Source organism: Myzus persicae, unplaced genomic scaffold (genome assembly GCF_001856785.1).
Source record: "Myzus persicae strain clone G006 unplaced genomic scaffold, MPER_G0061.0, whole genome shotgun sequence".
Lineage (NCBI taxonomy): Eukaryota > Metazoa > Arthropoda > Insecta > Hemiptera > Aphididae > Myzus > Myzus persicae.
In genome coordinates this window covers 12,543-40,519 of record NW_019103954.1, presented here as the reverse complement: position 1 = coordinate 40,519, position 27,977 = coordinate 12,543, and the positions used below count along the sequence as shown (strand labels likewise).

The 27,977-nt window shown below is 27.5% G+C and overlaps 3 protein-coding genes across 11 annotated transcripts; all 3 read left to right on the top strand.

The window, feature by feature from the left end:
• The first annotated feature begins 324 nt into the window (after window positions 1-324).
• Window positions 325-12,896, top strand: LOC111036835 (acetyl-coenzyme A transporter 1-like). 6 transcript variants are annotated; one of them, XM_022319056.1, is made up of 11 exons: window positions 325-541; window positions 2,070-2,173; window positions 4,356-4,634; window positions 8,461-8,587; window positions 8,797-8,956; window positions 9,031-9,185; window positions 10,053-10,243; window positions 10,415-10,599; window positions 11,298-11,424; window positions 11,880-12,095; window positions 12,234-12,437. In XM_022319056.1, the coding sequence occupies exons 3-11, from the start codon at window positions 4,428-4,430 to the stop codon at window positions 12,435-12,437; spliced, it is 1,572 nt and encodes a 523-aa protein (XP_022174748.1). In that variant the 5' UTR covers window positions 325-541; window positions 2,070-2,173; window positions 4,356-4,427. The 6 variants fall into 6 exon arrangements, with proteins under 6 accessions (XP_022174748.1, XP_022174745.1, XP_022174747.1 ...); XM_022319053.1 differs by lacking the exon at window positions 2,070-2,173; XM_022319055.1 differs by lacking the exons at window positions 325-541; window positions 2,070-2,173 and adding an exon at window positions 570-692.
• Window positions 12,897-14,192: 1,296 nt separating this feature from the next.
• Window positions 14,193-21,321, top strand: LOC111036831 (acetyl-coenzyme A transporter 1-like). Of its 4 annotated transcripts, none has more exons than XM_022319048.1 (11): window positions 14,193-14,576; window positions 15,122-15,307; window positions 15,661-15,965; window positions 16,170-16,296; window positions 17,159-17,318; window positions 17,418-17,572; window positions 17,949-18,139; window positions 18,229-18,413; window positions 18,708-18,834; window positions 19,787-20,002; window positions 21,013-21,321. In XM_022319048.1, the coding sequence occupies exons 3-11, from the start codon at window positions 15,750-15,752 to the stop codon at window positions 21,205-21,207; spliced, it is 1,572 nt and encodes a 523-aa protein (XP_022174740.1). In that variant the 5' UTR covers window positions 14,193-14,576; window positions 15,122-15,307; window positions 15,661-15,749; the 3' UTR covers window positions 21,208-21,321. The 4 variants fall into 4 exon arrangements, with proteins under 4 accessions (XP_022174740.1, XP_022174742.1, XP_022174741.1 ...); XM_022319050.1 differs by having other exon boundaries at window positions 14,193-14,438; window positions 21,013-21,318; XM_022319049.1 differs by having other exon boundaries at window positions 14,193-14,560; window positions 21,013-21,318.
• A 1,051-nt stretch (window positions 21,322-22,372) lies between these two features.
• LOC111036839 (acetyl-coenzyme A transporter 1-like) lies at window positions 22,373-27,216 on the top strand. The gene is made up of 9 exons (XM_022319067.1): window positions 22,373-22,796; window positions 23,544-23,670; window positions 23,767-23,926; window positions 24,021-24,175; window positions 24,422-24,612; window positions 24,814-25,001; window positions 25,506-25,632; window positions 26,332-26,547; window positions 26,953-27,216. Exons 1-9 carry the CDS (start codon window positions 22,587-22,589, stop codon window positions 27,163-27,165), a joined length of 1,587 nt encoding a protein of 528 aa, XP_022174759.1. The 5' UTR covers window positions 22,373-22,586; the 3' UTR covers window positions 27,166-27,216.
• Window positions 27,217-27,977: the final 761 nt, after the last annotated feature.

Below are 27,977 nucleotides of genomic sequence, written 5' to 3'. Positions count from 1 at the left end.
GAACTGAGCTAAATATTTTTATCGACAATATTTAAATAAAAGCTAATTAAAATTTGAAATTTTCTTATGCTCATCAATAGCTCAAAAAGAATCAACATAATATGTTCATAATATATTATCTTAAAATTTTGTGGTGTGTAGAAAATGCTATTATAAACATTGGGAAAAATTTTAAACGGTATTTCGTGTGCGTGATTATTTGACCAATATTTAATTAAATAATTACTCATTGTTTGCTAAAATTAATTATTCTAAAAATTGATATTGGAATATTAAAGCACTATGTAATGGTCATTTAATAGATAAACTAGGTCTCTCCTTGATGTTATCACTAACATTATGTCATTTCATAGGGACCCAGACAGTCGTGAATGTGTTGACTGTTGAGTTGTAGAATCTGAGCATATTCACAATAAGTACTTCTATTAATCTTTGAACATAGTGTATTAAAATTAAACCTATACATTTTATCAAAGTGTTGAATGAATATAATTGAAGAAACTGTCTATAATCTTCCAATATTCCAAACTGTCTTAAAAAGGTAATTTTTAGATAAGTAACGTCATGGCGATATAATTTGTAGTGTTGGGAATTAAAACTCGACATTTGAATAAATGCTCAATATTATCAATTACCATAATAGGTATAGCATGGTGGATCGTGAGTCTTGACATTTATTTACGGATTTTGAAGTAAATATGTATTTTTTTTATCCCATTACAGTCATTGACATATTTAATGTACCTTTTATTATCACTCGATAATAATCACTGTAAAATTACAGATTTTTAATTAAGTTATATTTTATAATTACTAATTATTTATTTATAATACTTTTTGTTTTTATTACAAATATTTTGAATAATATTAATACATTAATTAATTCTTCAAACTTAAACAAATATAAAAATCTTTGAAAAGTTAACTGAGATCAATCGCCAGTGATGTACAGTTATATTAATATATTAATTAATACTTAAAACGTTAAAACTTAAGCAAATATGAAAATTCTCGAAAGGTTAGCTGAGATTAATTGCCACTGGTATACAGTAAAGCTTGAAAATTGAATGCACGGTTCCACATAAGTTTTTATTATTATAGCAGTTTAAAAATACTAAGTTTATTATCCAAGATTTTTTTTTTAAAGCATTTAATGTTAATTTTGACAAAATTCATCAGAGACCTGAACATTTTAAAATAATTGTATAGTGAAAAATATATAAATTATTCAATATTATATTTAAGGATTGAATATTTACAACAAGGTTTCTCATAAGTAGTACATACTGTAACCAAAAAATCAAAAAATATCCATACAGTTTTTTACAGAAATTTTAAGTTTAAATTTTAACGAATTGGATATTTAAAAAAATAACAATTTTAGTAAATTTGTTGTAATTTAAAAATATTATTCGTGAGTAGGTATTTTAAATTTTTTAAGTTTATTTTTATATTTTATTCACACTTGGGCATTTTCAAATGCAATGTTTTTGGCAAAAATTAATTCAATCTTTCATATTATTAATAGTAAAAATAAATTATAAATTAACAGCAATAATATCATAAAATATATTTACTAATACAGGCATTACATTTATTAACACTGTGTTCGCTCAGAATAATTGTTCGTATCTTATGATTTTATAAGATTGTGTTCAAATTTAATTACAGTGACTCACTCGACACTCATAAATGGCTATAATACTGTAAGTTACATAGCAAAGCGATATTCATTTGCTTATTTTTTGTACTTAATATTCAGCTTACCAAATAAAAACTCAAAGTTTCACTGATGAAACATAGAAGTGTATTAATTTGCGCACTGACCAATAAACCACTGGGGAATTAGAATAACCTGAACCTCAATCATTTTATTATACGCATTTAATAATTAAATACAATTAAAATAAAGATTCATCTAATTACAGAAAAAGTTGAAAATATTCGAATTTAAAAATGACTAATAATTGAACAACCATTTATTTAATTAATTTTTAAACTATTATTATATAAAATAGGCATATAAGTATTATGATTTATGATAAATTACTAATTATTTCTATTTTAAGTTGTTAGCGTCATGAAATCTCGGGGACACACAGCACCGTCGTCGAACGCCGGCCACTCGTATTAATTACCTACGTAGTTTGTTCTACTAGGTAGCTGTACGGACGTAAACGGCCTATTTTCTTTTGTATTATTTTGTTTAGTAATAAACCGTATTTTAAATCATACTTTTATAGCAAAATCTCCTACACACGGACAACAATAATCACTTATTGAAAATTGTTATTTTCATTTTTTAAATGGGAACATAAATGGTAATATGGTATATAAATGCTATATAGGTTTTGCAGAACGTGGATTAGACTTAGATATGAGTTAAATATTTTGAATCTGAAACTGCCGATCTCATTCTCATTATTGTACTAATTACTTTTTGAATATTCAACTAACTTTGTTGTAATGTAAAATATCAATGAATTATGATTATGAATAATTGACATTTTTATGTTTTTGAAATAGATCATGTGTAGTTATCAAAATTGTTAAAAAATAAAATTTCATGAGCTATAATGTATTATTTATGTGACTAATAATCATACAAATCTATTCATGCATGAGGTACCTATCAGAGTATCATTACTACGGATACAATTATCTATGCCAAAACCACTATAAATTCTTAGTAGAACGGTATAATTTTTTTTTCATTTTGGGTTTACACATTTTAAGTCCCAGGCGAAAACATCAAATCGACGTATCAAACGTATTAAACGTAGATATTTTTCAAATTCCAATTTACATAAAACATTTCAATTAATTGGCACTTTGCTGGTACTGAATAATTTATCTCAAGTCGTTTACAAGATGTGTATAAGTATTGTTTTAATCGTAAATTAATAATTTCACCCTATACTGATTCAGGTTATCTTCACAACGCGAAGGTCATATCTTACAACTTGTTTCTGTAACTGGTTTAGACTTTTAGTTAAATAAAATATTTCTGGTGTAGGCACATTCTAGCTCAGAACCATATTAGACGATTGTCATAGTCCGTCGCTGTTGCATCGTTAGTGGGGAAAAAATGTGCACTCGGTAAATTTATAAATGTGCATCTATAATCATAAAGCCGATTATGACTGGAAGCACTTCCTAACTTCTGTATTCCTGCATCTATCTTTTGCAAGGGTTTTGAACAATATTATAAATTTATAACGTGGGACAATATTATTAATGTTTGTGTGAATATTTTGAACTTTTGATTTTAATCTTATACGTTATATAATAGTTAGTTGCAGATGTTTTGAAAAAATAACAAACTGTAAGTGATTATTCTTAGCATTTTTTTTTTAGTAATTTACTTAGTTAAGACTTTAAGAGGACTCCACACACTATCATGTGTTGGCTCTCTATTTGAAAAGTACAACATAGTAAATGTTCGTTCAGCAGTTCCAATTTTGTGTAGTTATAGTTTTTTGTATTAGAGTGAATTGATCTATTATCAATTTTAAAGGTAAGAAAAAAAAATTCTATATATAGTAGATATATTATTTTGTATGTATTCTCTCGTTTGGTTTTTAGTATATTTATATTTTCGAGCAAATTGTGAAAACGAAACATATTAAAATTTAAAAATATTTAAAAATTAAATTATCTTAAATAACGATAAGAAAACACAGATAATGCTCGTATCTTTAAATTCACTTTAATATTAAAGCTATTAAGAACAATTTTTTAAACTGCTGAACGCAAATTTGCTATGTTGCATTTTTGCATAAGGCGTCATTTTACTATTGTGGAAGTGTAAATATTTCATAATAAAAGTGTATTTTAAATTATGCATCCATCGATTTTTTGATTCACATTCACGGTTTTATATTATATTTATCAATTGTTTTAAATTCACTTTTCGGGTGCTTACGACTTAATATTTACATTTTTATTGACCTATTATATGAAACGAATGCATCATTATTGATATGTAAGGAGTTTTGAATTGTTTATAAAATGGTTTTATAGATTATACATACACAATTATAATAAATACATCCTACGTTGAAATGTATATTACGTAGGAATGAAAAAAATATATGTTATGTGACAAAGCTAATACTTGATTACATTTGTAATAGGTCAATTAACATCAAAAGGTTATGTTTTGGACTCAATAAAAAAATAATTTTATGCATTACGTATTTATATTAAATGTATTTGACCATCATAATATCAGTGACATTATAAAGGACGTTGATTTTACCCGCTAATACAAATTATAGTTTTAAATTATTTATTTTATATATAAATTAGATTAATTCAAAAAAAGTTAATAGTGATGTTATTTTGTTGTTTAGAGCCTCAAAGTTTATTAGCGAATTTATGCTGTTTGTATTATTGAAAACCATCAAGTTGTATGGTATCAAGTTATGACAAGATCAATTAGAAATCGAGTCGATCTAGAAGGATGCGAGGGAACACGCAAATCCACATCAGAAAAACCAAATCTGGCTGGAGATTGGTTAAATTTTTACCTGTTAATAATACTTTACATAATACAAGGTTTCCCTATAGGCTTGTCTGGTGCTCTTCCAATCATTTTACAGAGTAAAAAGATGGTGACTTACGAAGATCAAGTAAGTTGGAATTATATTTGAATTTGTATAAATATAAGTTTTAGAGTACAATAAATTAGAAATACTAATTAAAACGTTCACTATGAGTATATGGATGATAGTAACGCCACAATAATTGGTTCTGTTATCTACGTGTCACTTAGTTTACTGTGCCTTTAGCGTAATATCAAAACGAGTTCACACAGATCAATCATTAATTATCTTAGAAATAATGGTAGACATATAAGAGAGCAAAGTGGATATTAACGAGTTCAAAATTAAAATCTGACTAAATATTAACTAACTTAAACACTTATTTCGTTACTTTTTTGGAAATAATTAAATTTGATAAGTTACACGTGTAACAAATATGTCTCATTCACTTCAAGTAATATTTTATACAGAAATATTAAAATTTTGTTAAATGTTTATGAAAGCCATTCACTTATATATAATAGTTCAAGAAATATTATTTTTCGCAATATTGCTGAGTGCGAAAATATTTATATATTTATTTTAACATTACCTAATTTCCTTCAATTTTACAAAAAAAAAATGTTATTTGTATTTATTTTTTGATAAATTACAATGTATGTCATTTATTATTGTTAATACAAATGTCGTAAATATTCTTTTATAATTTGAATTTTCTTTTTTTGTTTATTAAATATCTACTAGTTTAACTAAGATACTCATAAATTATAATGTACAAGATATAATTAAAACAAATAGTATGTATAATATAATACAATATGCTGCATAGTATAAATTAGATTATAGCTATAATGGCAGATTCAGAATTCGTATTAAAGATAGAGGGGGGTTTAAAGGAATGTCAAGAGTTTAGAAGAATTAATTAGGATTAAATAAATCTAGAATTAACCTTCAAAGCAGGACAAACAAGTAATAATATTAACTTTTATGTTATAATATGATCAATGATAATTCCAACCAAAAAAATCCTCATTGTACCTATTAACTAATTTCTGTGTAATAGGAATAAGCAAAATACATTTTTTTGCAGTTCATAAACAAATAGTTTAATTGATAGTATATATAATTTGAAAACTTTTTTATTTTTTTATTTTTTATTTGAAATAAACAATCTGTACAATATGCACAATAAGCTTATATGATATGAGTACATGATACGTGACAGCCGTGATTTAAGCAGCCACCCATTAGTGACTCTTGACTAATTCATTAATTATTTTAATTAATTTTTACTATAATTACATAATTTATATATTTTTTTTTTTTTGGGGGGGGGGGGAGACGTTAGACATTAAAGTTTTGTAATAGGTCGCGACACCACTTCCTTTTCAGTCTGCGGTTAGGATTTCCAGGTAATGTAAGGATAGAAAGATCGTTTATGAGAGGGTTAGGGTGTGAATGGAGTCGTTTGTGGAAACGAGTGTAAAAAATGCGTGCTTCCTCAACTATTGTTCTCATATGGAGATCGTTATGCAGAGTATAGTTAGAAATTTAGGGCGGAGCATTGGATAATCGTCGAAGTGATATATTTTGGAACGTTTGAATTCTGGTAGTGTTAGATATTTTTGCTGAACCCCATAGTTGTAGTCCATACGTCCAGATTGTATTAAGAAGCGCTTTGTAGATTGTAAGTTTGGTATTTAGAGTGGAGTACTTATTTTTAGTTAAAAGAGGTCTAAGCATAAGCAAACGATTATTTAAGGTTATTCTTTTGGTTTGAAGGTGTTTCTTCCATGTCAATCTTTTATCAAGGATTAATCCTAAGTATTTGGCTGTGTCAGAAGTGGGAATTGGTACGTTGTTAAGGGTAACGTTTGGGCATGTTCCTTGTTTGAGTGTGAACGTTGTGTGCTGAGATTTATTTTGGTTAATTTTAACTCGCCATTTTGCATACCACTCAGATAAGAGATTAAGATGCAATTGCAAATTTAATGAGGCAGCTAAGGGATATTTGTTTATGGATAAAATAACTTTATCGTCGGCGTAATCGGCTACTATGGTTTGTTGCATGGAAGGTTGATCAGCCACATAAATATTAAATAGGAAGGGGGAGAGTATGCCGCCTTGTGGTAATTTGAAAACTAAAAACCGTTTAGTGCAGCAACTTGACTTTCGTATGACTTTTTAAAGAAAATTTGTCTTAAGTAATTAATTAAAAAAATCAATCAATGGGTATATTTGATATTATATAGCTATACATAAACGTATTTATGCCATATGTATCATAATATACGTGTATTGTGTTTAATCGTTTAATGTCTATGAATATAGATCTAAAATATTCCAAATATTGAAGTAAAATAATAGATTTTATATCACTTGTATCTATTAGTAGTATTTGTACAAATACCAATATAAGTAACTTATTATAAAACTTAAAATAATTAGTCGTTTTATTCTAGATTTATTTTCCTTTATGGGTGAAAGAAAAGTTAATTAGATGATCTTGAGTCAATACTGTTCCCCGTAAACAGTAAATACTCACATGCCTTCTACATGGGTGTATAACTCATCTATTTCGCAAGAATGCATTTTTCTTATCGATTGGAAAATTAAATTTATTTTTAACTGAAAAAAGCTATAAATATAAATTAGTTAACTTTGAACTAAACTTAACTTAATGAGTTAAATTCGTTAACTTGCTCAGCTGTCAGAATGCTTATTGCGCCAGTAAAATTCGAAGAAAACAAAACTCAAAAGAGTATAATTTTATTTATCAAAAATCTAAATATTACATTTATAAAGAAATAAATTACCATAACTATAGGCAGATTAAATCCGTGAAAAAAAGGTGTGTTTATCGTTCAATTTATTTCACATCACAAGAGATCAGTTCTAAAATTCTTTGTTTATCAACCAACTATGTATATAACTATATATACCAAACTTAGTCATGGTGTACTCTTAAGTTCTTAACGTGTTGGATATAGATGCCAAGTGAGTGCCGGCGGCCACCCATCGGTCATTTAAAAAAAAAATACTTAATCCTCTTGGTTGGTCGGGGAAATAAAATGTGATTGTAAGACCGATATTTTAAGTTTTTTGTAGTTCAATATCGTGTTTCAGAGATTTATTTTTTAAGACGGATAGCGCAGTGATCGTTAGTAATTTTTTATGCAATTGAAATTAGAATGTCTTAAATTATTTGATACTTATAATCTACATTATGATATACTAACGTGCTGATTTATTATATAATACTGCTTAGAAATATGAATATATTAAGTTGTCAAGCAGTAATTCTCATGGTGCATAAAACTTATTTAATAGAATACATTAAAAAATGTGTAAACATTTTAGAAGTAAATATAATCTATTAAAAATAACCCACAGAAACTGGTTTAAACTTACATTTAACATTTTTAAAAATTAACAATCTTTCAAAAGTATCCTTATTTATCAGTTGTACTGTGTCAACCAATTCATAAATCACTATAACTTATTATTCATAACTATTTTAATAAATAAAACTCATTGATGTTTAATGATACTGTGTTTGTTTTTGTTTGAGCTGTTTGAAAACCCATATAAAAGTTAAAAAAAATTCTTTTAATTTCAATACCGAGCGTGATTTTTAGTTGAAAATTTAATCGATATTTAATCTTTACTTTAAAAATGTCAAAATAATCGTTATCTTCAAAATCATAATAATATACTAATTATTTTGTAGTTAAAATTCAACACATCGATTACACTGACCTACTCAATAACGATATACACTTGAAACATACTACACAGACATACAGCAGAGTGACTTTCTGGGTTTATTTTATCCAACGTGCTAACATAATATTTATAACTTTTATCTATATCTGTACAATATTATAATTGAAAAGGATTTGTTTTATTTTAGGCTGCATTCAGTATTTCATTGTGGCCTTATAGTATAAAACTTTTATGGGCACCAGTAGTAGATGCACTCTATGTGAAATGCATAGGTAGGCGTAAATGTTGGTTATTACCGCTTCAATTGCTGATGGGTAAGTGTATTAAATTTGTTCATATAATATTTTATAAAAATGTAAATAATTTTTAGCTTGATATTTAAATATTTTTGATGTTTTCCTAAGATTTTCTACAGTAAACTGCAACTATTTATATTTTGACAAATAATAATATGATACGTATTTTTATAAAATTCTTGGTTCACTATTAGAAACTTATTTTTCTTTTTTTTTATGTTTGATAGGGCTACTGATACTTTACATGGCCAGTAACATCGATGATTGGTTACCCGAGTCAGGAAAACCAAACCTAACAATGTTAATAACAGTGGTTTTCGTCGTTAATATTTTGTCTGCTACTCAAGATATTGTAGTTGATGGTTGGGCATTGACTATGCTGAAAAAGTGAGCAGCACAGATGACTTAGATACAATTTTATTTTTCACAGAGACATTGTTAAATTTTGATTTTGTTTACAGAAAGAACGTGGGTTATGCCTCGACGTGCAATTCGGTTGGAGTACCGTTTGGAATGTTTATAGGTTCAGTTTGTTTCACTCTGCTCGTGTCAGAGCAATTCAATATTACTTATTTTCGAGCTACGCCTGGCACGGGAGGACTAATTACTATGAAAAGTACGAAAGTAACAGAAATGACCTATCAATTCTTGAAACGTACATTTTAATACTTATTAACCTTTAACTGAATTCATTGCAGCTTGGTAGTGTGTATAAGTGTAATGGTTTCTACGCCCATAAGTACCTATTTGTTATGATTCATTTTACAGGCTTACAGCAATTATATTTAGAATTAAAAATGAAAATATACATTTTAATTATACTGTCAGAATACTCTGTTTCATGTGATAACGAGCGACAATTCTGATAGTTGACTAAAAATTGGCTATAATTTGAAAGAGAAAAATATTATTCGGGTCACATTATGGACTTAAATTAGCTTAAATGACGTCAGAAAAATACAATACAAAATTCTAAAAAATCTAGATGTTTATAAAATACGGCTATTAAAAATATAGTTGTCAATATTAGAGACTATTGCGATAGGTATAAAGTTATTAAAATGATCGGTATCCGACTATTTCACGAGAGTTTTCCTAGTGAGGCAAGTTTTAGTACTGAAAAGTGTCGCTTACGGCACCCTTATTACTGTATTGTTATTATTTGTATATCAAAAAATATAGTACAGTTATGAAAAGAAGGAGATTTTATTTTTACAGTAGTATTTTGAACCCATAATTTGTTTGTCTTAACTATTCGGTAATTATTATATTATGCAATTAAAATGTACTGACATTGTGTCATACTCCTTAAAAAAGATTGTTTTGTTCTAAATCCTAATTCTATTCAATCACTTGGGGCTTACTAATTGAACAATTAGTCTCTTTTATCGACAATACTTAACGGCTTTTAAACGGCTTAATGTGTTTGTGCTTAAATTACAATAAAATCACACTGCATTTTTATATTTTTTTATTTGTATAGGTTTTTTATACTTTTATGGCACCATGACTTTGGTGCTTACATCTATAGTGGGCATATTCAAAAAAGAAAAAGATAGCAGATTAGAAGATGGATACGTAAATATCAACGTATTTCAGAATTATAAATTACTATGGGATGTTTTGAAACTACCTCGCATTAGAGTGTTGGCAGTAGCTTTACTGACAACTAGGGTGAATATAAATTTAGTGCGATAAAATGAGTTAATTAATTAATATAAATAGGTCATTTTTACACTGATGTATAATATTTTATTTAATATATTTATTTAAATAGTGTTTTCGTGTTTAAATATTATATTTTTTACCATACATTGTACTACTTATATTTTGTTCATGTTTTAGATTGCGTACACTGCAACAGATAGTATCTCACATTTGAAGCTAATTGACGCTGGTGTATCTAAAGATGACATCATGATAATTACTTCAGCTCTTTATATAATAAAATTTATAATGCCTATATTTGTATCCGAATATATTACGGGCCCGAAACCGATGAGTTATTTCCTCAAAATAACACCCTTCAGGTAAACCAATTAATTACATTATTTACTTAGTTGCATTTTAGTTTTATATAATTATTATTGTCTTTAATCTAAAAAGCATCAATAAAAGATATTAAGTAGTTAATAAAAATTCAGATGAACAGTGGATCAAAAATGTGCTGGGTATCTTTGTGTCACTTCACTCCGATCATCTAAAGTTAAGAAATTTGACACTAATTTTATAACTACTCATTAAAAATAATAATTTGCTTCAGAACATGAAATTAAAAATATATGTTATCAATCAAAAAATGGAAATTCTTTTTAAAAAAGTAGTAAATAGTATAATTTTTTTCAATAATGTTGTATGAAATGACACTTACATGTAACGACTTTAAAATATAATCTAACAAAAATATTTCCCAACATTTCTAAACTTTTTGAGCAAAGAGTGTTTCATCTTTCATTTGAATCACTCTTTATACTTTATAATTGTGGCTTGGCGTGGTGTGATATTTCGCTTTAGTTACAAATGTGTTCTAAGTTCATCAGTCGGTGTAGTCCCCGGATGGGTGACCATTCCGGTTCTAATAGTATCAAATCCTTGCCACACACACACGTATTCCGAACCAACAGTACCCTACTCACCGTAAAAACCATCTAATAACCATGCAATTGATGCCATAAATAAAAAAATATATAAATTTATAAACATCTATAATTAAATAATTTTATTTCAGATTAATTTGGTGTACTACTTATGTTGCACTGATTTATTACACACCGAGTATGATACGAAAAGATGGCCTTGTCTCTGTGCCAACATATTATTATTTTATAATGGGATTAGTCTTAATAACAAATGAAGTAAGTTAATGTATGTAACTGTCTTTTATATACAGTGGCGTGTACCATAAACAAAATAGGTGTTGCTCTAATAAATGTTGGTGACCTACCCCTCATTATACTGTTATACCGACCTATAAAATGCCCTATTTTTCTTTAATTAATACCCACCTACCCATATTTAAGGTGTTGCCTTAGCAACACTTAGACCCTATGTTACACGCCACTGTTTATATATATATATATATATATTCATTGAATGGATTAATTGATGCATTAGTATTTGTGATATTATGTAATATCAGTTTTCAAGTACAATTATTTAAATAATAAAGAAAAAAGAATTAAATTTATTAAATAGATAAATTTGAACCAATCACTTTGCGATTCAATGCTGTGAATTCTTTCACGTTTATCATTTGAATTGAGTTTTAAATGTAATAAATAATATTAGGTATAAAATCTTTTTTTTTCAGGTACTGAATTTCTTCTTGTTTTTAACCTTATTTGCATTTTTTTGCCGATTGAGTGATCCTCGTTTTGGAGGCACTTATATGACGTTATTTAATACATTTTATTACATGGGATTTTTACTATCCAATACCTTGGTTTTGAAACTGGTCGCCTTTTTAACTTTTAGAAAGTGTTCGAATAATGACCAGAATACCTGTTCAACTTCAGATTTAGAAAAAGTAAGATTATTGTAATGCTTGTACTACAATATGTTTAGATTGACTTTGTTACGAAATAACTAAATTTAAAAAATACTCCTCGTACAATATTTCAACAATATGAATGTTAACATGATTACGGGTGAATTTTTATTTCAGTTATGCAAAACCAATGAAGGAAGTTGTGTTGTATCTGCGGATGGATATAATATAGTGGTTGCCATAAGTTTGATCATTGGCTTTATTTGGTACTTTTGTTTTAGAAATATAATCAAGAAGTATCAATCTCTGAGCGCTTCTCATTGGATGATAAATATTAAACGACCCGTGACAGCAGTCGAATCATGCCTTATACCCTCGTGATTAATGATAATGTAACCTAACTATTGAATGTATCATCATGTATATTTTTACATTGTAAAAAGTATAATATGTTTTTAATATTCACAATTTTTGAGACATTTTGTATCCATTTTTAAAAAAATCACCATAAAAAAATCAACTGTATGTACGAATACATTGTAACTATGTATATAATCATCTCACTATTATAAAATAAATAAATATGTTTCATTTTTTTGAATATATTTTGTTTATAGTTTTTATACTTGTCATATTTTTATAAATGGAATATACTATTGATTATTAATACCATTTTTCTGTGACCAGTAAGTTATGCTTAAAAATAACACTGGTAAAATTGATATTTATAAACGTCTGTGTTATACTTTTTTTTTGTATTTTACGATTTTGGATGGTCTTGAAAATATGTAATTTAATATTCTACAGTTTGTTTTACCAATAAATTACAACTAGCTTATACATAATACCATACGTTTTTTATTACTTTTTTTGTATGTGTATATTTTACATTACCTAATGACCTCAATGGCCCATATGAAATAAATGATATATTATGACATCGACGTACATATTTCCGATGTGAACCATTTCCAACATTTAAAATCTAATATTGATGTTTTGGTGTAACGTATGTAGTTGCCGAATATACCCTATAACTGCGTATAAATTAAATTTTAAAACTGGTTACCTACTAAGTGGTTTAGCCACACGTGGTCGTGATTTTCATTCATAAGCTCTGTATAACCGCCAACAATATTGAAATGAGTTATTCAAATGACATATTCGGACGGGCAAAACTGCTGTGCAACTTTGAGGTGGTCGATCAAGTTCCATATAATTGTCTTTTTATATTATTTCCTTTGATGAAATGCGTCTTAACACTAACGTTTGAACTGTCAGAAATGTAATTTCAATAATACGGAGGATTACTCAAATTACTGCCTAATTTAAAGTACCTTAGTAATTACTGTAATTGAAAAGTGTGATTTTCGCTGTATAAATAATGGCTATAATTTGTTAAACGGTTAGTGTTTATGGGCTACTGATGTATACATATATAATTAATTTATCGTAACATATGTAAACATGTTTCATAATATTATGCAATACTATGCATTATAGGCAGTCCTGTTTAGTAGGTATACAGTTTACCGATGATTTAAAAATGTATTATGTGTTGTACCGACATTGTTCTGAACTATATCCTTTCTATGTTAAACAATTAAAAAAAAAATAGTTGCTGTTAATTAAATTCAAATCTTTTGGTAGCATTTTGGAAAAAATAATTTTAAAAAAGTACAGGTCACGTCAGGACGAGCAAGTCGTCGGAGCTGGACCTAACCTAATGGCAGACAAAAAACGTTAGAGTGCAAACGAAAACAACAGTATGCGAAAACCATAAAGACGATAAAGTATTATATACCTCACGGAAAACACTGAGAACACGGTGGACTGTAGTCTGTAATAAATTTTTATTGCACACCAGTGTAATACGTGTATTTTTATAAATCATCTTATACAGTTATTAACCACTGGTGATTAAAGTGTAATCATAATATTTTTACATTGCTTATAGTCTATATATGTGCTTACGCTTATATCGAGGTACCTATACAAAAACTATTGTATTTTTTTCGCATAATAAGCATTGTTTTAGTAAACAGTATACCATACATACTGCATATGATTTACTTGATACGCGCACTGTAGTACGTAAATCAGTAATTGTACGAAAGTGTAGTCTCCTGCTACAATTGTTCACGTAATACGATCGTGGCCGCCGTATAATGGAAATACCATGTGCATCTACGCGATACAGTAGTTTAAGAGCCTTAGTCTACTCTGGTCGTCCGACGTGTTGAGTTGTTGTGAATTCGTGATTTTTCGCAATCGATCCACTCCGTCGTCATAATCAACAGCAGCACAACGTTTTAGGCGCACGTGCGTGCTGTCGACAGCCATTTACATATCTGTACGCGTTTGAATCAGCGGAGGCCACCGGTAAATTGAAATATTCGTCCTCGGCAGGAGACGTGACTGCCGGGTTCGTAGTACATTATCACAGTACCTACATCAAACAAATAGCCCTCGGCATCGTCCAATAACGCAATTCACGACGGCCGGTAATAAATATATTAGGTACCTACCTGTAATATTATAATTAATTAATATGCAATTTATCCGAGCATTTATCATTCGTCTATATCATCGGAATTTGTACATGCGAATTGGTCGGAGAGGCCAATAGGCTCATATCACATACAACTACCGCTCAAACATAATTTTAAACGATCATATTATGCAAACCATATTTTGTGTATTTTATACACATTACCTAAATTAATTGCGAGGTTTAACGCAATATATTGACCTGCGTTATCGTAGGTACCTCTGAGAACTAATATTTGATTCAATACGTCATACATGTTAGTTGTTTCTATTTATTTACTAGCAGATGAAAATATTTATTTATATCAAGTTTTTACTTATTAGTTATTACTTAGAATTCGTAGTATTTTCATGCATTTAATTTAATAAGCTGTAAAATAATAGTCACTTACAAGAACCATACTAAGTGTAGTAACTAATAACTTTAATATATTATATATTATACAAAAGGATGTTTAATAATATTATTTTGTATATTTTATAAGAATCACTGTCTATTGATATTTTAATTGCAGAAACTGGTTTTAAATATACATCAATCAATCGGTGTGATCATTATCACTCTCTAACATCGCAACAACTGCTATCTTTACAACACATAACAATCCCAATAAATACAATTTGCTACCTGTAATAACATTCAAAATTCATACTATTTTGAGTGACGGACAAGCATAATCACAACCAATTCATCATAATTTGTAAGTAGTATTCTTTATATGAGTATTATTAATTTTAATAAAAAAGTTTTGAATAGATTAATAAAAATGTATTGTAACTTAGGTATATCATATATTGTATATTATACAGATTTGTATTACACAAATTATGTTCATAGAACCCACTACAGCAATTTATTCCTCAGAATATCAAACTTTGAAGTATATGTTTTCATACTTAGCACCCAAATTAAACTATAGCATTATAACCATAACTCAGTCAATAAATATATATGTATATATATTGTTTATAATTTTTGTGTAAAACATGGTTGCACTATTCTCAATTAATTGTTTTAAGTTAAGAACAACAATAAAAACTCTTTTTTTATTAGTTTTTAGTATATCGTCATTAGTCAATACCACGGTTTAAAAACTTTCAATTTATATATCATTCCTGAAACGGAGAGTTTATAGTGTGAACATGAAAAATTCACTAAATGAAGAAGAAGAAGAAGAAGAATTAGAAATATTTGAAGTTCCACCTCAGTCTTTACCGGCCAAACCAAACTTGAAGGGTGATTGGCTGAACTTCTTTCTATTGATATTATTATACACAATACAAGGATTACCTTTGGGCTTAGCCATTGCTTTACCAATCATTTTTCAAAGTAAAAAAATTGTGACCTATAAAGAACAGGTAAATTTTAGTTTGAGAATATTTGATGTGATTAATTAAAACTCATTAATAGATACTATACGGATTTATTTATTTATACGGATTTTTATGTATTTCATTATATATCATCATCGTTATAATATATATTATGTATTTATAAATAATGAAATTGCCAATTACCTTTATAAGTGTAGTATTAAATGTACTATTTTCAATACTTTTTAGGCTTTTTTCAGTTTAGTTGCGTGGCCATATAGTGTTAAAATTATATGGGCCCCAATAGTAGACTCACTGTACGTACAATGGATAGGCCGACGAAAATCTTGGCTCGTGTTCGTTCAATTCTCAATGGGTACATAAATATATTATTTTCTACTTACAACTTAAGATGTTTTATCTCATAAAAAGATGATGGTTAAAACAATTTAAATATGTAGTTGTTCTAATAATTAATTTGTTTTGAATGCATTTTATAGGAAACTTTTTTACTGTTTTTTTCTTTTATCAATGTAGTTAGCAAATCATATAGTTTTCAACGGATCTGTAAAAAAATTTAATTGATTTAAATAAATTTCATTTTCATATTACTATATACCATTTTTTTAGCTTTAACTATATTTCTGATTATTTGGTTTGTTATCATAATGCATACGTGTCCACATAATTTAAATTATAATTTCACACTATCTAATGAATCCCGTGAGTCTCTCAATCATAAAAATGATAGGCCAATACACTCTATGCATTAAAGATATAATTCTAAAATGTTTTAATTATGAATTGTCCTTATACAGATAGCCGATAGTTATAAATATATTAAGATTCTTCCGGGCTTAACTCATGAATATGCATCAAAAATATACACACGTATGGAATGTATGATAAAATACAATTTAGACGTGGAATACGTTTGATATGTAAATTATATAAATTGTACAGTTTCAAATATTTATGTTATCGACAAAAACTCAAAAGCATATACAATGGTCCAAACTTTAAAATAATTTATAAACAGTAATTTTCCGAAAAGTGCTTGATGAAAAAAATATGAGAATTCATTGCAATTTTAATTGTCATAGATTTCGTACTATCTCTGTGCATTCCAACATATTATATAATAATATTATGTTTTTTTTGTTCTTCTTGTTCTAATTATGACTATATTTTTTCTTGAACCATTTTAACTGTACCTACATCGCCTTTGCATGGAACAGGGATGGTTTTACTCTATACGGCCATGAACATCGACGAGTGGTTGCCCGAGTCCGGAATGCCTAATCTAAAAGCACTGGTGATCACGTTTTGTGTCATTAGCTTCTTGGCCGCAACACAAGATATAGTAGTCGATGGATGGGCACTGACAATGCTGAAAAAGTAAGTTGAGAATACGTTGGGACCGCAATTCAAAGATATGACTGAAGACCGAAAAGTGATAACATACATCAGTTAATGATTTTTAACTTATTTTCCCAGGAACAACGTTGGTCATTCGTCTACGTGCAACGGGACGGGTGTAGCATTGGGTGTTCTCATTGGCACTATTTGTCCCGTTTTACTTACATCAGAAGACTTTTGTAATAAATACTTACGGACAACGCTCAGCACAGGAGGTTTAATCACTATAAAAGGTACGTGATTAAACGGTAAAAATACTCTATAATCAATGTTTATAATCAATATTTACCATGTACAGCACTGTGCCTTCATAAGGTATTCAAAAACTGGTATCTGGATACATTTGTTGTATAACCATTTAAGTGTAATACTTATTTACATTTTTAATAATAATTTTACTCTTAAGTATTGTATACGGTATACCTCTTTGTTTGTATAGTGTGTCAATAAATCAATCGCCATGTGTATAGCCATGTGTAAAGCCATTGTATTTAATTAAGCATTCAAGTTGGGTGTTAAATTGGAATATCAGTAATTTAGAATGTCCATTATTAGAACTTTTTTTTAGCATTTTAAATCATAAGACTTTTATTTTATAATTTGTATTAGGTTTTTTGTTTTTTTGGAGCATCATAATTATGTTAATAACAACATTTATTGGTATATTCAAAAGAGAAAAAGACGATACACTAGAAGATGGGCACGTAAAAATTAACGTTTTTAAAAGTTATAAGCTTCTTTGGAAAATTCTAAAGCTGCCTAATATTCGTGTATTGGCAATTGCATTGTTAACAATGAAGGTGAATATTGTGTCAATTTTAACTAATCATCTTGAATAACTGCAATCAACTTTAATCAATAAATTATTATTATTATTATTATTATTTAGATTGGATTTTCGGCAACTGATTTTGTGTCAAAGTTAAAACTTATTGATGCTGGTATATCTAAAGATGACATAATGATAATAACTATATCGATGTATATAGTCAAATTTATTGTACCTCTCGTTGTATCAAAATATACTTCAGGTACAAAACCGATGAGTGCGTACCTGAATTTAATGCCAATCAGGTATAAAAATTAAAAATTAAAAAAACAAAATATGTTTGAAAAATAATTAAACAATAGCCATACGTATTTATAAACTTAATTTATTTCCATAAAATTGCCCCCCCCCCACAAAAAAAACAACTCGTTTACTGTATGGGACGATCAAATTAACTTTTTAGAGTTATGATCAACAATAAAATGTGTAAAACATTATTAGTACCTACCCGTTCTTTGTATTCTGTGTGAATTTTTTTTTAGTTGTATAATCCGTAATTTAAGTGAAAAAAAGTGATGTTTTGATTAATTATGTTTCAGGTTACTTTGGAGCATTGCTTATGTTATATTAATTTACTACACACCAATTTTGATTCAACATAATGGAGTTGTAAATGTACCGACGTATTATTATTTGATTTTAGTATTTATAAGTATAATACATGAGGTTGGTTGATACATTTTTAAACTAATATAATATTATACATATATTTAATTGTTTACATCAGTACCACTTGTGAATACAGAAAATTATTGATAACTAAAAATTTTAATTAATCAAATTTCACTAAAATATATACTTAAAAAAAATAATAATAATATATACTTACTAAAATGTTAATTTAAAAATCAAGGGTTTCTCCGCAAACAATATAAAATGCGCACTATTTATTAAATTAAATTAAATCATGTCATTCCGATAGTACATAGATACAATAATTGTTAAATCTTATATTCTTATACTTCTTGATTCCGAGTGGATCGATCAATGAATTTGTTTAATATTTATGTGTATTGTTTTAAAATTTATAATAGACATATTATATTTGGTTTCTTAATGTGTTAGTTTTAAATATAGAGAGTGACTTTGAGTAGAAAAATGGATCTAGATGATACTTGTGATTAAAAGAAGAAAATTCTTAGTACTTTTCAAAATAACGATAAAAACTAAAACCTTATATAACCTAGATATTATAAAAACAAAATAATTTTTTCACTATGTATATTATTTCCTATACAAAAATATTTAAACTAATTTTATGCTATCTATACCTCTTGCCAGTTCGCATCATCTTGAGATACGTCATTATTGACTTGTAGGTTAATAACAATAATTTATGATATAGGTATTTAATATCATAATAACTAATAATTAAAAATTAAAAATGTAATATAAATAGTAAGTTTGGAAAAATAAGCTCAATCTACCCTATTACTAATAGAAAAATAAATAAATGATAGTGCTTTTTAAAATATCCTCAGAAATGTAGGTAGACATGTCTCACAGCTCAGAAGCGTTTTCCGTTTATGCAATGATTTAATATCATAATATATTTAAAAAGTGAGATGATAATCGAACAGCGATTATATAATTAATATTTATATTGTTCTGATTCCAGATTTTAGCATACACCATGTACCTTTTCACACTAGGATTTTTCTCTCGGATAAGTGACTCACGTTTTGGCGGTACATACATGACGATGTTGTCGACGATTGCCAGTTTTGGATGGGTAGTATCACATACTTTAGCATTGCGGATGATTGACGTGCTCACATTCAGTAAATGTTCAAATGATGATGAAAATAATTGTTCTACGATAGATTTAAAAAACGTAAGAAATATAATAGTATGATTGTCCGAGGAACTGATAATCAAATTGTTAGTTAACTGAACTATGTTGAAGTACTAAGTGTGGTGGGGGGACATAGTAAGAATGCATTTTTTCTTTTTTTTACATTCCCTAACTCGTGTTTGAGAGCTTTGGACATATTTCTAAAATATCTACGGAAGACAACGATTAGAGTATGATTTTACTTTATTAAGCTAAAATTGTCGTACCTCAATAATGATGCAGCGCCACAGCCCATAGCACCCGCAGACCTTTTTCTTCAAGTGGGCAAAGGATATGCATTAATATTTATAAAATAAATTATACCTAACATATTTTGAAAAATATTGCCGTGTCTCGTGCCTGATTTTAAAAATCTTGTACAGCAAAAAAATCTTTCTCAGATTCCTTACATCCAGACTCCCTAGCGCCTAATTGTTGATCATCCCATATAACAGTGGTTCCCAACCTGTTTCATTCTACGCCTAACTTGTAAATTAACTAAGATCTCATTCACCCTCTTAAATTAAAGTTTAGGGGAATTTTTTTTTGTGAGCGGTATATATAAAACATACAAAATAACTATATATTTTACAATATACAACTATTTACTTTTATTATTTTCACATTTTAAAAATGTATTATAAATCAACTTACAGAGTAATAATATTAAGTATAAAAAAAAATATTGAATATAAAAACAAAAATATTAACATTAAGGATAAATAATATCTCGTTCTATCGACTCTATCGTTATACCTAATATATAATTGTTATCGATACCCGATAATCTGAAAACTAATACTGTGTTTTCAATTTTACACATTGTAAAATAACATAATTATTTTCGTAATTCTATCATCACTATATCCCCCCTCTCCGAGTAGACTCTAAATTCACTCCGGGATTCCCCTCCCCCCCCCGGCGGGGAACCGCTGCCATAGAACTTAACAATATTCATTAATTATTACAAGTATTGAATTCGTCTTATTCAAAATTTCTTTTACTTTTAGATGTGTAAAATAAAGGGAGGTGATTGCAACATTATTGTAAATGGTTACTATATAGAAGTTGCACTGTGTATGATAATTGGATTCGTTTGGTATTTTTGGTACAAAAAAACCATAAAAAATCTTCAAACAATGAGTCTTTCCAATTGGCAAGTGAACTTAAATCGACTAGATGGAGAAAAAAAAGAAGAGCTTTAGTGTACCTACGATTTAAATGTGATAATACATTATATTGTACCCAGATGACTTATAAGAATATGTTATTTAATTTACATTGTGCCAGTGAATAAAAAACACTTCAGAATCCTGTTATTTTTTTCATCATTATTATTATTATTAGATTCAAAATATTTTAAATTTTAGAAATTAAAATTATTAATTACTGTCCTACAACCAAATATTTGTGATTCATGTATATTAACAAATATCTTACTACTGTTTAATGTATAATATTATTACAATTAAACATTATTGTTATATTATGTATGTTTACTGCAAAGTACATAGTTTATATTTTATTTTCTGATATTTAGTATAATTCAATTTTATCGAAAATGATGTATATTTCCATGTAGAAATGTCAATTGATAAAAAAAACTAAATTGAAGGACCATAATATTGTTAAGAAACATATAAAAAGTGACTTGGTGAGGCGCGGTCGTACGCTCAATCTGTAGCAACGCTCTGAGCGTAAGTACCGGCCGTCGTTGCTAGCACTCGGATGGGTGACCACCCGGGTTTTTAGCAACACGTTTTCGCCGCACATACAAACGTGTCCCAACCAACCGTTCCTCCCACACAGTACCAGGCTAATTACCTTGGTAGTTATTTCTTAATCCAAATAAAAAAAAAAATATAAATATAATACAATTATATTAATTTAACCCATACGTTTTATTTATCTATGGGTTGTGCCAACAATGATTGTTATATTATTTATATATACTACTAAACATCGAATTAAGAAAAAAATTATTTATCAAAATGTCAACTCTTGAAATACGTAGATTAGTTCTATGTTTCTTACATTCCTCCATCAAAATACGAATATACCTCGGGTCAATTAAGCTTAAGTTAATGCTAAAAATATGATCAATATACATCCATGAACTGATAGAATGTTTTAAATTTTAAACTAAAAAACTCAGAAGGTATTCAAACAAAAACCATAAAGCAATTAAAATTTTGTTTCTCAATAAGGTAGTATAATGTAATAAATACACTACAATATATTGTTTATAGCAATTTTAATTCTAAATTAATTCTAAAAAAACTTAAATTTCAAGTATTATTAACGATTACATGTTTAAGTATTAACCTTAATTAGCATAACGTGGAATATAAATGTTAAGCTATCAAAACAATTTAATTTGTTGTATACGATTCGTTACATACAATAGGTCACGAAATTATGATAAAATAATATTCTGATAAACTTGTTAATAATTTATTTTGTTTTTTTTCAAATCCAGATTATAATGTTCACACAGTTAAAATACATTTTATAAGTATTAGGTTTACTAATATATTCACAGAGCATTTGCTCCACTTATAAGCTATATTCACGGTGATAAAACATGAAAAACTCACAGAAAAATGACAATGCATCTGAGGAACTTGATGTGACACCCCACTCAATGTCGACCAAACCAAATTTAAAGGGAGACCGATCGAACTTATTTTTATTGATATTACTGTACATACTGCAAGGGATTCCTTTTGGATTTTCAACTTCAGCTCTACCAATAATTCTACAAAGCAAAAAAGTAGTAACTTATGGAGAACAGGTAATATATGATATTTGTTTGCCTAATTAAAATAATAAATCGATAAATACGCTATTTAATCAGTTATTAATTATTAATATGTTCCAAAGGTCATAACATTCAGAATAATGTGATTTTACACACAATAATATCACACACCTAACTAATAAGTAATAACACATACCACAATATACAAGAACTGCAAATGCAGCATTTTCATCTTGTTTAACGAGAAAACTAATGACAGGAAAAAATAAATTTTGTATAAGTTAAACATTAACGTATATTTGTTCGTCAATCAAGCCCAACAAAATTAGGCTCAACATTTCAATTCAGGGACAATAATAATATAATAATTCATATTGAAAATTATTCGAAGTATCGAAAAATCAATAAAATCATAGGTACTTTAATTTGTACTTTACCAGCTCAGAAAATGTAAATTATAACTCCGGCTGGAATAGTTTTAAAATTGTTTCTCATATAAATATAATAGTATAATATACTTATGGTCTAAATTTAAACCATTGGTGAATTTAAAACAATTATCAATTACTCAACAACATTAATAATTGTTAAATAATATTTTTAAGTGTACATATTAGTATATTTCTGCCAAATGTAGTTATATTTATAATTTGCAACAATAAAATGTCATTAGACGCAGTCATCGTGAGAGTGTAGTCTCACAATTGCAGAAAAATACTAACAATTTGATATGATCTACCTATTTATAATTTATTTATTATACTATATAATGTGATTTAGGCATTATTGAGTTACATACTATGGCCGTATAGCCTGAAACTATTTTGGGCTCCGTTAGTAGACGTTCATTATGTACAATGGATAGGCAAACGAAAATCTTGGCTCCTGCCAGTTCAATACTTAACGGGTAATCTTTTCAATTCTTCATTTAAATATTACGTACCATAATCCTGGATAAATTAATATAACATAATTATTATTTTTTTCTATCACAAATGAGCAGGAATTTTTTTACTTTATGCGGCGAATAACATCAATGACTGGATTCCTGAAACAGGTAAACCTAACATAGTTGCATTAACGTGCGTGTTCTTCGTCCTTAATCTGTTGGCTGCAACTCAGAACATAGTTGTCGACAGTTGGGCACTGACGATGCTGAAAAAGTGAGTAAAATAATAATTATTTATTTTGACATTTTAAATACAACTCTAAAAACACATTATTAACCACTGCAGTGAACATCATTATTTTTATTAGAACCAATGTGGGTTATTCGTCTGTGTGCAGCTCTTCAGGTTTTGCAATTGGCATTATGTTCGGTTCCGTGGTTCCCGTTCTGCTTACATCCGAAGACTTCTACAACAAACATTTACGAATTACACCCGGAGTGGGAGGTATTATGACTCTCGAAAGTAAGTAAGTACCTAATGTGTAAAAATCCTATTTATTAAAGTCTGAAAACTGGTTGGAAATTGTATAATATTATGTTTAATATTAAGTCTATTAATCAAATTTTTTAAAAAATATAAATTCAATATTTTGTTTAGTATCGAAAAACAATTGTTATATACTTATATATTATATACAACAAAATAAAACTATAATATGTAATTTTGACAAAGGCGCTAGTTATGATATGTTTTTTTTTATTTATTTAGGATTATTATTCATTTGTGGCATTGTATTCATATTAGTATCAACTTTAATTGGCATATTTAAAAGAGAAAAGGATACTAGATTAGAAGATAATTATGCACAGCTTCACGTTACTAATAGTTATAAACTACTATGGGACATTTTAACACTACCTAATCTTCGTGTATTATTAATAGCATTACTAACAATGAAGGTAATTAATAACTACAACAAATCAAATTAGCAATAAACGCGTGTTATGCGTGATATTTAAATTTGAAAAATTCTCAATTAGCATTAGATCGTTTTCGTGCTCAATAGTGAGGAAGTTTTTTAAATATGTTTAATTGTTTATACTGCACATGGCACATGAGCTTATGATTATATTTTTTTTTATTCCATTTGTTCATAACAGGTTGGATTTTCTGCAATGAGGAATTCTTTACTTTATTTGAAATTGGTTGATGCTGGTGTACCGAAAGATGATATAATGGTGCTCACAACAGCAATGTTTGCAGTAAAAATTGTAACACCGTTTGCTGTATCCAAGTATACATCGGGACCAAAGCCGATGAGTGTGTGCTTAAAATCGATGACAATCAAGTAGACTGTTATAATATTATAATATAATTTTATTTTAGTTTTTTAATTTTTATTAATTTTATGCAACAGGCGCTATATTTGTTTTTTCTACTTGTATTATATTTTTTTATATGTGAAACTATTTAACATATTCCATTATACAATATTCAATAAATTCCATACACATAAATTTAAATTTGTTTCATGGGTCATAGGTAGATGGAAATTTACAAATTTGTCTTATACTACGATATATATCATAGTAATTATTGAAATATTAATTATTTATACGTAAAAACGAACCTAAAATTAACTGTAATAATATGCCCCAAAATAATTTAAGTTTTTACCTAACCACTTTGATTTTGTAACTTTTTCTTTAACTATGCATATCTGGTATATGATATATCTACAATAAACATATTTTATTCCTTAGGATATTAAAAAGTAATAACACGAATGCATGCCATTAATATAATTTATTATAATTTCTATAGTTTCATGTTTAAAAATTGTTTGTTTCAGATTAATCTGGAGTCTTACATACATTGTTTTTGTTTATTTTACACCAATGATTATATATCGTAATGGAGAATTAAACGTACCAATATATTATTATTTGATTTTAGGACTTATAAATGCAATAAGTGAAGTAAGTTGATAAACTATACTTATTAAACTTATGTCATACTATTAATAGTATAATATACATAAAATCTCTATTGATAACTAGATTTGGCCAAAACTATAAAAATATGAATCTATAATATTATTGAAGATCAAAATATATACAACTTATATTGAGTTGTCAAATCTAAAGCTTAAAGCTTAGCATAAATAATATAAGATTTGAAAAAAATTAGCTACTAATTTTTATTTTATTGTTTTTAAATTTCAAATGTATTATCAAAATAATGTATTTTAGTTTTTAAATAATTTCAAAACGTTTGATCTACCGGGTTTAACGTATTTCAAGATTGCAATTTTTAAGTTTTAAGATACACGATTAAAGAATTGGTTGAGAACTGATCGCCGACGAATTGTTCAAAAGTAAAATAAAAATTGGTCTTCAAGATAATTATTGATCCCCAAACAAAACTTTTTAGTTCCTTAGATTTTTATAATACGAGGGTTTTTTTCATAAAGACTGTACAAATGTATTACAAATTGTGAAACTTGTAACCAACTATTTGTTGGGAGCTATTTACCTATACTATAAAATAATATAATAATGATTTTTATTTTTTATTGAATCTCTTTTATAGTTAAAATAAGACGTTTTGACAAAATGTAATTGGGAAATACTTTCTGCACACAATGTGATATTTTTTTCTTGTAACGTGTTTACTAGGCACTCTCCTATATAATGTTAGTAGCCATAACAGCATTTTTCTCTCGAATAAGTGACTCTCGGTTTGGCGGAACATACATGACGTTGTTGAACACAGTTGCAAATTTTGGAATGACATATTCGACATCTATAGGACTAAAATTGATTGACTTTTTAACGTTTAAAAAGTGCTCGAACGATTCCAGTAATAATTGTTCTACATTGGATTTATTTAACGTGAGACATTGATAATTAAAATATATTATATAAGTTATTTACTTTTTATATTATATCTATACAATTGTTTAAATTATTAATTTATTGAGTTCATGTAATTAATAATTATAGATAAAAGATAAAATGTGAATCCTCTTAAGTTATACAATATTTAACAAAAGCAGTTTATAACGACGTGATGTTATTGTGGAATATTGAGAAGTGGTCATTTGAATCAATATTATGTTGTAGACTAACCTATATTGCACTTACGACGACAACCTATAGACCGTATAATGAATGCATTTTTTTTGAGTTTCAAACGTCTGATGTTGACCTCGACACCGTTATAAGCTGTTTTTATAATGAATAATAATCGTTTTACTTAATATTATACTTATCGAAATATGGTTTTAATTTAAATAGTCATGCGAAACAAATGGTGGCGATTGTCTTATAACTGTGGATGGTTACTATGTAGAAATCATCATATGTGTATTCATCGGCTTCATTTGGATTGGAGTGTTTAGAAATACGTTCAAAAATTTTCAAACCAAGAGTTCTTCATATTGGATGGTGTATGTTAATCGACAAAGTGAAGAAAATGTCGAAGTTTCTGTTGATACTTGTTCTAAGTGAATGTCAAGGCGTTAATTCAGTGATATTAAATATATAATTTTAAAAAGTTCATTTTCATATATTTTGATTAAGTTACCCAAAATATTGTAATGAACACTTTAACCTAATGCCAACTTATTATTTATAATTGTTTTTATTATATTTTATCAAATCTGAAATCAATCAACCAAAATGGTTGGTCAATTGATTTGACAATTATTCTTATTTAAATATCCTAATTTATATCAATAATTTAAAAAAAATAGTCAATTAATTGACTTTATCTTTCATTATATTCTATGTTATTTTCTTAATCAAGTTTTAAAAATTAAAATTTCAGATGTTTGTATATTTTATAGTTTTATACACTTAAATTGCATTATAATTTATACATCATTATTTATATATGTTACTAAACATAAACTCTGTATTGAATCAAGTAATATAATTCCATTAGAAATAAAAAAAATGTTAACTATTATAATATATTACTAGCTAATCCTGCTCGGTCGTCGCGTTCCTTGTGGAATTATTAAATAATGCCAGTGGATTTTTCCTATCTCAGAACTACCCCGCTAATTGTAAGCTACACATATTTTTAACACAGTCATTAGTGGGTGATTTCAACTAAATGAAATATATAAAATACGTCATGTATAAAATTAAATACAATTATGATAAATTCTTTATTTTAAATAACCATTGGCAACTCCATACAATCAAAAATTATTCGTTTTCCATGAGCCAAAAAATCCCTGTGTGCGTCTTTCCTTTTTGCAGAAAATGATGCAAAATAATTTTTTATACCATGGAATATTTATCTTCTTTTTATA